At 46.3% G+C, this 14099-nt stretch overlaps 1 protein-coding gene across 6 annotated transcripts in view; it reads left to right on the top strand.

Moving 5' to 3' along the window:
• SH3PXD2A (SH3 and PX domains 2A) overlaps positions 1 to 14099 on the top strand; it is a 235739-nt gene that overhangs the window by 112122 nt on the left and 109518 nt on the right. Inside the window, exon 1 of one of the 6 annotated variants that reach the window (XM_048946832.1) lies at positions 7539 to 7695. The exons of the other annotated variants lie outside the window; for them this stretch is intronic. Within the exon in view, the coding sequence (XP_048802789.1) occupies positions 7694 to 7695 (2 nt within the window). The 5' untranslated portion in view covers positions 7539 to 7693. Of the gene's footprint in view, positions 1 to 7538; positions 7696 to 14099 lie in introns of those variants that run through there. 6 annotated transcript variants of the gene reach the window in all.

Here is a 14099-nt window from a genome sequence, read left to right as displayed (position 1 = left end):
GTTTTGCACCATCCTCTCAACTGAGATAATGGGGATCCCTCTTTAGGACTGAGGTTGTATAAAAACACCAGATCTCGAATGGCTCTGGCCATATAAGACACAATGATCTATTGGTAGATTCATTTCCACCCTTTCCATCTTCATGACTGGTGTGCAGCTGACTGTCTTTCAAGCTGGCTGTGCCCAGAAACACAAGCAGAGGATCAAATAACAACATGTTTTGACTCCAAACTCCAGAGTGACTTATCATGTTATCAAAGCTTTTGATTTAATTGAAATTTCACAGATAACCCCAGACCTGCTTTTAAGTGCAGACTCAAGAGCCAGTGGGAATTCACTTAAAGCCCACCCCTGCCCCTTTTAGTGCTTGCATTTTTGTTTAGGAGGTTTATGGAAGGGATTTGCTACTGCTTATCTCCAGCTGAAGCAGTGTCTGGGTTCAAAGATACCCTTTGTGTTTGGGCCACCTTCTTTCTCCAGTTATCCCAGATTTTGATTGGAACGAACCTGTCGACAGTAATGGACTTTCTGAGATTTACACTGATGTAAGGTTGCAGAATTTGTTGTGTTAAAAGTAGAATTATTCCCTTCTTTCCGTTCACGGCTCTTAAAACAATTGGCCTAAGCTAGGAAAGCTGTTCGTTTAAACAGATCTCAGATGTATTCTGAATAGAGGATTGACTGTGGCTTTGCAATGCTTTAGTCTAATCTAATAAATGCTGGTTATTTGCTAGATTCTTGCAAGCTGTATTTGCTTCCCAGCTCCAAGAAGTTTTAATAGCCACTCCAGTAATGCTGACTGCAGTGCACTGTGGTGAACCTCAGAACATTGTATATGTCTGATTACATTTGCTTTCAATTACAGTCTTGTGGTCTTGAAAAATCAGAGCAGTTCAGGCTCATTTGGGAACCATCACAAAAAATCACTAGTAACCTGAGATACCCAGTGCTTGAAAATACAGAAGAAAAAAATGTTGGGGGACAAAATGCTTTATGAAAGAAACCCATTGCAACAACTGTGGAAGTAGGATGGCAGGGCTGAAGGGGCACCGTATCTAACAGATAAAGCTTTTCCTTTCCCATCCAAGCATGCAGAGAATGAAGTGAGAGTGACTTATACCAGAAACAGAGTTTGTCAGAGACTTGAACCAGTCACGGTTCAGCAGTGAATCAGCAATGTTGCCATAGCTTTTGCTTTTTTCCTAGTGAATAGATCCTCACAGTCCCCTCTTGGCTGGACCTGGTTGAAGCTGTAGAGTGTTTCCTCCAACTCTGGGTAGAAGTAGAGTTTTCATTAAAAAGTTTTACCAAAAATGAGTATTTGGCTTTCATTTGACACATGGTCCCGAAATTTGGGTAACTTTCATCATCTCTGCTGAGCAGCAGAATGGCTGTTGAGTGGACAGACTCCTTGGGTCATTATGAATGTTTGCTAAATAAAAGGGCAGGGAGGGTTTCACAGTGAGACAGCCCAGCCACAGCCCTGGCACCAGGAGTGGCACAATGAGATTCTCACCCCATGTGTGGAGAATGACTTCAGATATAACAAATGGAGGAGCTTTTAATCTGCAGTCAGGACCAGTGCATGTTACCAGCAATCTGCATTGCTTTCTATAAGACAGGACTTTTCAGCAGTGTATCTCACAAATTTGGGTAAACGTGGGTAATGGAACTGAGCACTTTCCTTTCTTTGGAATTTCCTTTCCAATAATAAGTTTCTTCAGGCTGTGTATAACCTCTGCAGTCCCTGTGTCAGTAACCTGGGTGCTCAGGCATTCTGATGAGCCTGGATCAATTCCTTCACCTTCGTGCCTATCTTATAATGAAGCTCAAAGCAGTGGGGCAGATAGAGAAAGCTGCAAGATTCATTCACATCCCTGCAAACAGCTTTAAACTCTTCCAGCAAGAGGTCAGGAGAAAAGTATCCTATTGTTAGCTGAGTTGCCTCAGTGCACAAAGCCAGGCTCTGTTGGACAGGCACTAACAATGTTAGTAATGCTGGTGATACAGCAGTGTCATCCCCTGGGGGAGGAGGAACCGTGGCCGAGCTGCTCCCCAGCTAACGGGTTCTTCTGCTGACAAATGAGCTTCTGTTCATCTTCATTGTTATCGGGTTTGTGCTCATCTGTATCTGCTGTCTATGTGCTGGGGAGGCTCTGGAGGTGAGCCGGGGCTTTGGGCAGAGCAGCAGATGGGGAGAAAGCCTCAAATGCCTTTGGTAAAGTGGTATGCTGGAGTGAGCAGCTGGAAGGAGTAGGAGTTCCGCAGAGGAGAGGAGATAAAAGGAGGCTTTCAGGCAGGAGAGAGGATTCCTGCCTTTTCCAGATGTAGCATTTGCATGTGGAACAGGAGAGCTGCCAAAAGGCCGGGCTGATGAAGGATGCTTTGTGATGCTTTCCAGCATATGAAAAATGCAATGCTTTGAAATGTAGGTGGGTTGGACTATTAGGTGAGGGATGAAACAAGCACCGTAAGATGAGACCCTTTCCCCTTCTTCTTTTGGAAAGCTGCTCTCCAGTACACTATTATTACCTTGTTTTCTTCCCTTTTTTAATCATCTTTCTCCTAAGGCATTTTTTGTACACCTGCCTCAGTCATTCAGTATCCTCATAAATTAGAAATTTTTGGCCATGTACACTTGTGACAAGTGGTTTTTATTTGACTTTTTTGTTGTTGACAGGCATATAAAATATTGAGCCATGTTTTACTGCCCAATAAACCCTGATCCCTGGCAGGGTAACTAATGTTTGTGAGAGAAGATTGCATTAATATCAGTGAGCAGAGAATTTCTGGCTTCAAGAAACAAATGTTGCTTTCTGACATAGTCTTCTCTGTCTTAACTCAGAAAGACCTTATTTGCGTTTCAGATATGTTCAGTTCAGATGCACTCACATGCTGGGGAACTGTACAAGTGGATGTGACTATCAGTTTAAGAGGGCATTTGCCCGAAACAGAGCATTTAACATCCAGGGGCTGTGAGGCTCCCTTGCACATTCCTTGGAGAAGTTATCTGCTGCTTCTTCTAACGCTTCAGTTTTGAAACACCAAAGCAAGTTCCAGAAGAAGTAGGACATGACCCTACAGAGGCACGTGTCAAAAACATTTCAGCTCCAGAGTAACGCAGCAAGATAAGGTTAAGTTTGCTGGCAGCCTCACCCTGAGAGCAGCCCTGCTCCTCTGACGTTTATGCATGTGGGTTCTTTCTGCACAATGAATAAGTGTATTGAATTCAAGGGGAGTACACGTGCTCCTGAAGTTATTCGTGTGTTTGTGTATTCATTTGCCTGTTTGTTTGATGGGAATGAAAAATTCTGGAGAGGGCTGGGATACAAAGGAGGTTCATTCATTAGTAATCTCCTCTGTAAGTTATGTTAACTCTTCTCTCCTTTCTTGCCCAGAGGTTGACATGTGTGTGAGTACCTGCACATGGGCTCCAGGGCCAACACAACAAGTTTAATTTGAATTAAGTCACTTATTTTCATGTGATGAAGGTAGCTGACACCTGTTCTTGGAGGTTCCTAAACACAGAAAAGCCAGCAAAGAGGCTCAACTGGCCTGAACAGACCACAGAGGACTTATATAGCAAACTCTTTCTGCCCTAAATACTCTTTTATGAGAATTTGCTTTTAATAGTATTTCCTAAAGAAAACCAAAAAGGGTCTGTAAAGCAGTTTAGGTGTGTATCTCTATCTGTATCTTTGAGAGGACCTTTTAACCACATAGCAGTAAAATTTAGGGAGCACCCACACAGTCTCTTTGATCCTTTTCCATAAGAACTGTGCAGGGTTCCTTTCCTTGGCTGTATTTGCTGCAAGATGCCATCAGTACTATTTTGGCTGTGGCTCATTCACTTTGGCTAGTGCTTTCTCATGTTGAAAGGGAACTCAGTGACCAAGCAGCCACACTTTTGGGGCATCGGAAGGAAAGATGAAGCAGCCTCTGCTGGGTTCAAGAGTCTGGAGGGTTTTTCAGGCAGTGGGAAACCTCAATAGTCTTTTCTTTGCACATGCTTATCCTCTTTTTTTCCATCTCAGCCTCCAGAATTCCCATACTAGTATGGGGAAAAGTCCCTGGTCTGCCCACTGGTTGCTGTGGGGCTTGTTATGTTTCTCTCTAGTATAAAGAACTAGGTTGTCCTAGGCTGTGTAGTTTGTGTTGTAAGCAATTGACTTTTTCTCTCCTATTTTACATACATAGATAAGTCTCTTATTTTGATGCCCTTTTTTGTTGTACTTTGTTCTTACCTGTTGCTTTGTTTCTGCTTTCTTATGATCCCTGACTACATCAGCTTCTCTGCCTCACACTGACATCTTTTCTTGTGCTGTGCCTAACTGTCCCTGGAGTTTTTTCATTCTCCATACATCCCACGGATGCTGTTTTCTTCTCTCCTGATGCATTCTGCCCTGCTTCTGCCAGCATTCTACTCGTATTTTTGTTCCTTCCACCAGCAGTCTGTATGTTTATTTGCTGTCCTATATCTTTCTTTCTTCCATCACTTTCTCTCTACTATATCCTTTCCTCCCCAATCCCATATAAGAGATAACAGGGGGCTGAAAGGAGTGTCCTGGACACAGACAGAGTCCCAAGGCTGAGGCTGACTTGCAGAAGTTGCCCAAGTGCAGGGTGTGCTGCTAGTATAGGCTACAGCCATGCCAAGTCTTCCTGGGACGGTAACAGAGACTGGGGCAAACCCAGTGCCATGCAGACACTGCACTCAGGACACGGTCTGCCTCATCTCCATTAGTGGCTCCAATAATTGGCCCATAGCAATAGGGGCAACTCGCTATTTCATCCCACTGCAGGCAGCTCCAGGAGAAGTGATGGGAACCTGATTTGGGGGAAATAAAGTCATCAAAGTCCTGTGCTGGTTTGTAACTTGTAATTTCTGTAGAAGTTGTCTCTGCGGTCTGTCAAGCAGAAATTCGTCATATCTAGCCTGAAGTTGCTGGGTAATTAATCATCCCTGGCGGGTAACGCGGGCTGGATTTTCAGTCTGCAGGCACGGATTGCTGTGAGTGAACCCACAGCACTGCTGAACCTTTTCTCTCTCCCCTACTTCTTCATTTTCCCATGACCTTAGGAAAAAAAAAAAAAAAAAAATTCCGCACTTCACAGGTCTTTTTTTTTTTTTTTTAAATCACACTTTATGGAACACAGTTTTAATACTGTACGGTACGTGTTTAATGATGTCCATATGGGTTTGTGGGTACGGGAATTAAATACATAACGGTTCATGATGACATAACACGGAAATGCAACTCCCGCAGTGCTGGTGTGTAGGCTGTAAAGGGTTATTAATAAAAATGAAGGTTTTAAATAGAAAACAAGCTTAGCAGCACCGTTTTGGCCTTGGGCCCATCTCTGAGTGATGGAAAAAAAAGAGGCTGGAATATGTGGTCTTTCCTCAATACATGAAAATAAATACATTTTACCACAATCCCCTGTTAAGAGTTTCAGAGAGAAAGCTCCAGGGCCCTGATGCGTGGCATCTCTCTTCAGTCGGAGCATGAGCTCAGGGAGGTCTGCAGGGGACATTTCAGCGGGGTGCAGAACACATCAAACAAACACTAAGGGGGAGATTGATGCCTTAGATTATTAAAACGGGGTAAGGCCACAATGTTTTGATTGGCAAAGGCTTTCAACAGTTGGACATCAGTGTTTCAGAAGAGCAAACTGCTCTGTTTGTGGGTGAGCCAGGAAAATAACAACTCATGCAGTTTGGGGGAATGACCTCAAGGAAATCCCATCCCATCTTGTAACCATAGTTGCCCCATCAGTAAGGCAAGGAAATTACATAATACGCCTATTAATATTATAGACGAACAAAATCAAGCTTGCTCTTCTGTGTTCAGCCTTGTCCTGTCTGTCCTTTCATTTCAAGTCTTTAGAATAAATGAGACAGCAGTGGGTGATTTGCTGAGCACCCCTCTGAGGGTGTGTGAGACACCTCTCACTGTGCCTGCCTGGTCTGTGCGATCCCAGCAGCTTCCCTCAGCTCCTCCTGCTGTCAGCTCACGTTCTTTGGCTCCAGCATTCACCATTGCATCCCAGCATTGTCCCTGTGCTCCCGGTGGAGCTCACCCTTACACCCCATAGCTTGTAACCAAGGCCCTCATCTAAAAATTGTTAGAGGAACTGCTCCCCTGCTCATGCTCTGGGTGATTGCTGTGCTCTGTCGTGCAGTTTGCTTCTGCCCCATGTTCCCATATTTTGGCTCATTTCAGGCATACTTAAAGATTTTGGAAAATGATATTAATGTCTATTTTTCTAAATCATTTTGTGCTGAAAGATGGCGTCTTTTTGTCTTGTGAAACCAGATAGAGCTGGACTTTCCGAAAATAGGTGTTGTGTCCCTTTAAATAGTACTAAACACATGGGAATGGGGTTATTTTTGTCCCTGTCTGCCTATAACCCAACTTATTTTAGTCAAACCAAAATCTTCCCAGGGATCGTTCCAAAGAATGATGCTGAAGTGTTGTGTGAATTGTGCAGTGGTGATATTGGCATTGCGATGGCATTGCCCTTCTGTGGAGCTTCTCACCATCGACCTCAAGGTATGGCCTGAGCATACAGCAGCTCTGTCTAGCTGACTGTGAAGCGCTGGCATTATTTAGAACTGGGGAAACAGAAGTATGAAAGTGCTTTGTGAAGGTCACCAGCGCTGGAACAGCAGCCAGGAGGCCATGCTTTTTGCTTCACTTTGACTCTCGGCGTACTTGCTCGTCCCGTCAGCACTCCTGCTGGTTGACATGGTGATCTGCAGCTCCCTGTGTCTGCAGGAACGGATCAGTTTCCATATCAGCTTTTTGAATGTGCTGTATTTGAAGATAACAGGGGAAAGGACGTTGAGAAATTAGGTTACAAGGGGACCAGGATTCAGGATGCCATGGAATGTCTCCAAAAGAAAGCACTCATTCCTTGCATGTGAAGGGAGATCTTCAGCTCAAGACACCTTGTCATCTTCTTACACCAAACTAGTGCAAATTATCTCATTACAGGTCACTCTCCTGCAATGAACAGCAAATAGCCATTGGAGGAGAAACAAAGACCATTCCATACTGCTCCATACACTAGGACATTATCTGGAGAGGGCTGTGCTCCTTTGTCCCAAATTCCTGCTTTCTGGACAGATTATTCCACCTGCAAACCCCTGTGCAGAAGCAGCCCAATGTGTCTCATGATGCTCCCTGTGTTGGCTGCCTCCTCTGCCATTGCTCCCTCTGTCCTTTGCAGCTGTGTTTGCTGATGATTGTGCTGGAGATGCCCTTCAGATTCAGGCTTCCATCTGTGGGGCTGTGGCAGGGGGAGGCTTGGCTGGTACATTTGAGTACTTGGGCAGCAAGTCACCATCCCAGGCAGGTGGAAGAGGGATGCTTCAGAAATGTGCTGGTGTTGTTTTGCCTCTGCCTGTCCGTGTTTCGCAGCCATAACTCTTGTGATGCCTGTTGGCTGCTGAGCTCACACAAGTACGTCTGCCTCGGATAGATCCTTTGCTGCCTGACTTCCCCCTCGTGCCAGTGGGTGAGGGAATGTGCCTGTGCATGTAGCCTTTGTCCTCGGCTGCAGGGCACTGCCCACCTCCCTGTGCGGCTGATGAGCACAAACAGCCTTCTTGTCTGTGACAACCAGCAAAGGGAGCAGTGCTTCTGAGCCAGTTCCTTAATAGCAAGGGCATCTTTACATCCTCAGCCTCATGTAAGTAAATCTGTCGTCACGCTTTGGTCTTCCTTTTGTGTAACTTAATGTAGCAGCTCGTCTTAAACTTGTAAATACATTTTCTGGGAAGTTGTGTGTGGGAGGTGGGCAACTCCTTCCATCTATTGCCAGCTAATGTTTAATGCTCTCCTTTATCATAACAAATGAAGCAGATTTCTCAAAAGCTGTATCTTGTGCTGTTCTTTTATCTCTTTCCTTTTGCTATAATGCTGAGGTTGTGCCCCGGCTGCTTTTATTGCACAAGAAACGGAGCCAGGACTCCAGGCTTCTGTCCTGAGCACAGGATACTCGCATCTGTGCTAACTTCTATGATTCTACAAACTCCTGCTAGTGCAGAGTCTCTGTGAGCTGACAGAGACTGTAAGTGTACAAAATGCAGTGTTTAGCTTTAAATATTACGTATAGAAGAGAAGAAAATGAATCAAAAAGCACCCAAGAAATCAGTAAATCAAAATTCTTTCAGCTGTTTCACTGGAAATTAGAGGAGCTTGTGCATTCCAACATTGCTCTCCCACTATTCCAAGATGTTTTGTGCAAATGACAGTTCAGGGTTTTTGGAGATTCTTGGAACAAATACTATTGGTTTATACCCCTTAAGATCCGTCATTACTTCACACCTCTTCCCTTCTGCTGAGCCATCATCCCTTCTCCTGCAGCCTGGTAGGTGGCTCAGGAGATACCGCATCAGCCCCGTGGAGGAAAATTATCATGAAATTTGGCAAAGCAAAGCCCTCTTTCTGCAGCAGGGCTCATCTTCCCTTTAATGGAAACTAAGTGTCTAAATCTTTTTGTCTTTCCCTCTTTCTCATTTTTACTGTGTGTTCTGGGACGAAGTTTTGTCATGCTACGTCAACTGCTCCTTGCCAAGACCTTCTTTATGGCCTTGATTTAAACTAATCCCACTCAGTAACAGTGGAAAGCCGTGAGATTCCATTGCTGGGGATGGGCTCTGGGGTCTGCTTATCTTTCTTATGGGATAACAGCACACTGATGTGTGCTTGTGTGTGTTGTGTATACATCTTGTGCTTACACAAAACTTCAGGATCTGATTCTGGTGGGTCATGCTGGCGAGTATCCAAGCCCCGTAAATCTGGTCACTACGCTTTTCCAAATGTTTATTGTGCTGTTTAAGCTTTTATGGGCTCTTGTGTGTATTACATATGGTCTGAATAAATGTAATGCAGTATTACTGTGCTTAGCTGAGATGCAGAAGAGCCTCCAAGGGGATCGTTAGAACTGGGGCAGCCATCGCTGCGTTTGGAGATGAGTTTCTTGGTTCAGCTTTCTGGGACTGGTGGCTTCAGTCCTGTTTGGTTGGCTGTTCAGTGCCACTTGATTTGAGGTCAAAGGGTGGAATTGAGAAGCAGCGCCAGCCACCTTCCTTTGAGAGCCACTCTCAGCCCTGGCAGTGTGTAGGGAGCGGGTGTGCTGCTGGGAGAGCGCCATGGACCTACGTCTTGGTGTCCTTGCTCTCTTCTGTCCCAGATGGCCTGAGGAAAGAAACCGCAGGGAAAGCCAGCCAGGCTGTAGCTGGTGCTAACAGCTGGAAAAGCAGCCAGGCCAAGACCTTGGGACCTTCGGGGAACTTCCTGCAGTTCAGTCATTGGCTTTCATTTGCATGGCATCCTCTTCCTCTTGTATCTCTTAGCACCATCACTTCACTTTTTACCACTAACCACTCTCACCCCAGAAGAACACAGCCTTACTGCTGTGCTCTCTGCCAGCACTGAGTTTGTTCAGTTTGAACATTCTGCTCCCTCTTCCCTGCACATCTGGATACTCAGATAGCAAGTTTCAGGGCAGAAACAATCAGTTTTGAGTTTCTGCTGCAGACAGGCAGGCCCCCAGTTGTGCTGGCCATTAGGCTCGATGTAACATATAGCATCAATAATTGCTTTCTGCTGGGGGTGTGCTGAAATAGCAGAGGCTTCACAGAGACACAGGAGGGGTAAAGAGGAGGCAGAAGGGGATAGAGCTGGAAGGGATGGGTCAGTGCAGAAGCAACAGGAATCTGACACTGCAAAGCCTGTGCTGGTCAGTGTTCATTTCATAATTTGCTACACGCTTCAGACACTGCTGAGAGTGAGCTTGTTTTTTATTGGGAAAAGAATCTGGATGTCCTCTCTTTATTAGCCCAAATGCTTCACTTGGGGGAAGACAACTAAAAAAGAAGGGAAGAAAATGTGCATTTAAAACCAGAGCTGGATTGCTCATGGCTATAAAAATGGATGTTTTTCTCTTCCTTCCCTATCGCTTTAGACTGAGGGTTAAACTGTGGGTTACTGCTGTGCTACCATAGGAGTGAAACCTCTTACTGTGTTCAGAGAATTCTCCTGCTGGAGCCCAGTGCTGAATGCTATGCATTGCACCTACTGCAACCCTTTTGGGTATGGAAGTATTAGGCCCTGCTTTTCAGGAGCATGAGGGCACTGAAAGATACTGCAGTGTTTTGGCATCTAAGATAAACAGGGGGAGGAACAGGGCATCTGCTGGGCTGACAGCACCTTCTGCAGTGGTTTTCTCCAGATGGAGGTTTTTCCTATGGCCTCTAAAACATGAATGCATTTGGTGCAAGGTTGCTTAAGGAAAAAAATCCCTTCTGCTGCACTCTCCTCTCTTCGACCTTGAGGCCATTGACATCCCTTGGGTCAAACCAGGGGGAGGAGAAATGTAAACATCGGGCAGCACCAGCACTCTGATTGCAATGGGCTGTAGCATATGTAATGCCAACAGATCCACTTTGCCCTGGCTTAGGTTTTTGGGGGTATGAACAGCTCTGTGCCACACCACAGGGCTTACTCTGTCCTCTGCCACTGTGCTGTGGGTGTTGCTGCTGCTCTGACCTGTGGGAAGAGCTTGAACCTTTGTGCAGCTCACAGAGAGCATCAGGTGCTGACACTAACAGCCACCTCCCAAACCTGAGGGTGACCCTTCCTGTTCTTCTGAAGGGGTGTGATAATGGTGGCAATGGGCAAAGAGTACAAAAGGAAAGCTCTGGGGAGACCTCATTGCAGCCTTCCAGTACTTGAGAGGATCTTACAAACAGGAGGTGGACTGACTTTTTACCAGATCTGATAGTGATGGGACATTGGGAAATGGTTTTAAACTAAAAGAAGGGAGATTTAGGTGAGATGTTAGGTAGAAATTTGTCACTTTGAAGGAGGTGAGGTGCTGGCAGAGCTGCATCCCTGGTGATCAAGATGATCTTAGTGGTCTTTTCCAACTTAGTGAATCTATGATTCTATGAGACTATGATTTATCCTTTTATTACCTTTTGAAAAGGCTCATCCTCAACCACTGATTTCTGCCTGCTTCTGATCACCGCTGGAGTTTCTCCCTTAGGCTTTGCTCCCTGAAGTGCTGTGCTGGGGTCTGGCTGCAGGCATTGGGGTTTCTGGGAAGAGGGTGGCAGCTCCTCAATGCCTCCTTCCTGTGCTGTGACCTCCCCAGCCTGCAGGGAGAGGGGAGGAAGGTGGGAAATGAGGCGATGGGAACAAACTTCCTGCAATGGAGCTGAGCGCTGGGGCTGGATCTTATCACAAGCAAACAGCCCTGGCAGGGGCAGCCAAAGAGGAGCCCGTCCCGCTTTTCCTGCCCCTGACACAAGAACCTTGACCCCGTGCCAGCTTTGCCTGCAGATACCTGAGCAGGCTGTGGGCTGGCAGCATGGAGTGAAATGCTGTCCAAGCCATGTGAGATGTAGAGGCAAGTTAGCACCTGATGCCCACAGAGCAGCCCTGCTGCTGCAGGCTGTGTTGGGAAAGCTGAGCTGTGCAGCAGGGTCATTGGCCTCCATGCAGGGCCCACTAGGCTTCATCTGTCCCATAATACTTTGTTCTCTCCTGTGTGCTTGGTATGTGCTTGTATCTGTGTACAATGTTTCTAGCACAGCTGTAGCTCACTGTCATTCTGTCCGACTTTCTGTTTAAAAATGAGTGGCAATGCTAAAATTTCACAGATGATTGCAAAACAGTCTGGCCAAAAGAAAAACCCAAGGCAACATAATAACTTGTGATTTTTAACGTTTGCATTGACTGACTTTTGCAGAACTCTCCTACCTTTAGCAAAACTGCTTCTGTTGCACTGCTTAAAGACCCCCCTTGGTGACCAGGGGTCTGGGCAGCCCTTTGCTGTACAGTCATAGAATCGTAGAATCATTAAGGTTGAAAAAGCCTTCTAAGATAATGCAGTCCAGCTGTTCACCTACCACCAATATTGCCCACTAAACCATGTCCCTCAGTTCCACATCTCCACGTTTCTTGAACACCTCCAGGGACAGTGACTGTAGCACCTCCCTGGGCAGCCTGTTCCAGTGCCCAACCACTCTTCTGGAGGATAGACGTGCGCCTGGAGGCCCTGGGTTACGAGCTGTGCAGGCAGTTGCTGCCACACTGTGGGGAGATGGTGCTTTGCATGCACTGTTTCTGTGCAGCAGAAGGCACTGGAATTAAAGCCTTTGGTGTGTGCAGATGTTAGGCACGTGGTGTTGTGCATTCTGCTCTCCCTAGTGTGTGCCATGCCTCACACCCTTGCCATGCTTGTCTGGTGATGCTGGTTTGCTCTTGGCTTTGCCATCCCAGGGAGCAGAAATTCCCCTAGACAGCAGCAGGAAAGCTGTGGCATGTGGCATGCTATGAACAGATATGAAATAGCTTTTCCACCTGGCTTCTTATTAGGTGTTATGGCTCTATCTTTTTCCATTTGACTTATGATAGACTTTTTTTATTTTTTTAAATAACTTTGCATCTAGACTTGACAAGGAACTGCGAAGAAGCAGACTTACAGGCTTGGACATTAGTACTAATGACTCCAGAACCACACCTGGATCAGGCATTTGTAAGCATATGGAAGAGATTGAAAAGGATCTAAGCGTCTCTTCAGCAGTCAGTGCTGGACTGAATCTTCTCCCCAGGCTTGGGGAGTGTGCTGATCACTAGGCTCTCCTTGCTCTATCTGTACGATGCCATAGAGCTGATGTGGAAAAGGAAACCTTTCTCATCCCCAACACTGGCTGTGCTGTGGCAGTCTGGTGAGCTTCAGAGTGGAAGGTGTCACTGGCTTTCTTGGATTTTTGGCTGTGAAAGTCATAGAGACAGTTCTTCCTAAAGCCAGATTTCATGCGTGATCCTGCTAGGGGAATTGTCAGCACCTAATCTAGATGTTTGCTCTCATCCAAGTATTATTGCCAGTGTATTGCATGTGCAGCCTGACACACTGTATATTAATCCTGCATTTGGCTTGCTTAGTTGACCCAGCAAGGATTAAACTCCACCGCACATCTGCTGAGGCTCTCATGGGCTGCTTCTTATTCACACTGATGTTCCTTAGCAAATCTCAGAGGAGATATTTCTCACCAAACTTCTCATGCACAGCTCTTTCCTATGTGGCAGTACTGCACTCACTTGTCTTATATGATTCCCATCCATCCATCCATCCATCCATCCATCCATCCATCCATCCATCCATCCATCTATTCTCCATCCATCCATTGTCCTTCCATCCACTGTCTGTTCATCCATCCATCTACTGTCAGTCCATCTGTCCGTCCATCCATCCATCCATCCATCCATCCATCCATCCATCCATCCATCCATCCCCAGTAGTGTGGTGTTTGCAGCCCTCACATTGTCCTTATGGGAATCAGGCCATCAGCAATTGATCCCTTTTCACTGTGCTGAGCTGTCCCCTGCCAGACCCTTCCAGACAAACCGCTCTCCAAGTTGCTCCCTTTAACCAGAGAGAGGAGCAGACTGGAACTGCAAAGCCTTTGAAAAATGATGGAACAGGGACAAATTTCCGATTAAAGCCCTCCAAATGCTGCTCTGAAGGAAAATTGCTCTTCATTTGTGGGTAAAATAGAAGGCTCACTGCAAGACTGGATGTGTTGCAGAATAAAGATTTAAGCGGTCAAGTAAAGGAAAAAATGAGAGCTCCCAGGGGAAGGGGAGTGGGGTTTGGGCCTCTATATCCTGACTGAATCAAGTGACTTCTGCAGTTGTGTGAGACCATCTGACCCAGAGCTGAGCAGTTCACAAGCCACAGAGTTATGAACTGCTGGTAAAACGATCTGAAGAGGAAAAACACATTTGCGATTATGAACTGAAAACCTGAACAACAGCTCTTGAGGTTTCGGAGCCATGTCAAACTGCTGCTGGGCGGCCTGGGGTCACTGCCCTTCCCATGGCCTCGTGCTGCTCAGCAGCTCCTCGAGCAGCTCCCATCCCCACCGGGCAGCAGGTGCCTGCCTGCAGCACTGCTTCCTGGCAGCAGAGGAGCCAGGGCTGTCCCATGTGCAGGTGGCTGGGACCTGGGAAGGGAGGAGGATCTGGGGGCAGCTTCCAGTGATGGATACACTGACCCAGGCTGTGCCACAGGCTGATTTC

This window comes from Lagopus muta, chromosome 5 (assembly GCF_023343835.1).
Source record: "Lagopus muta isolate bLagMut1 chromosome 5, bLagMut1 primary, whole genome shotgun sequence".
Lineage (NCBI taxonomy): Eukaryota > Metazoa > Chordata > Aves > Galliformes > Phasianidae > Lagopus > Lagopus muta.
Note: the sequence above shows the minus strand (reverse complement) of the source record. Positions and strands in the feature narration are given on the sequence as shown.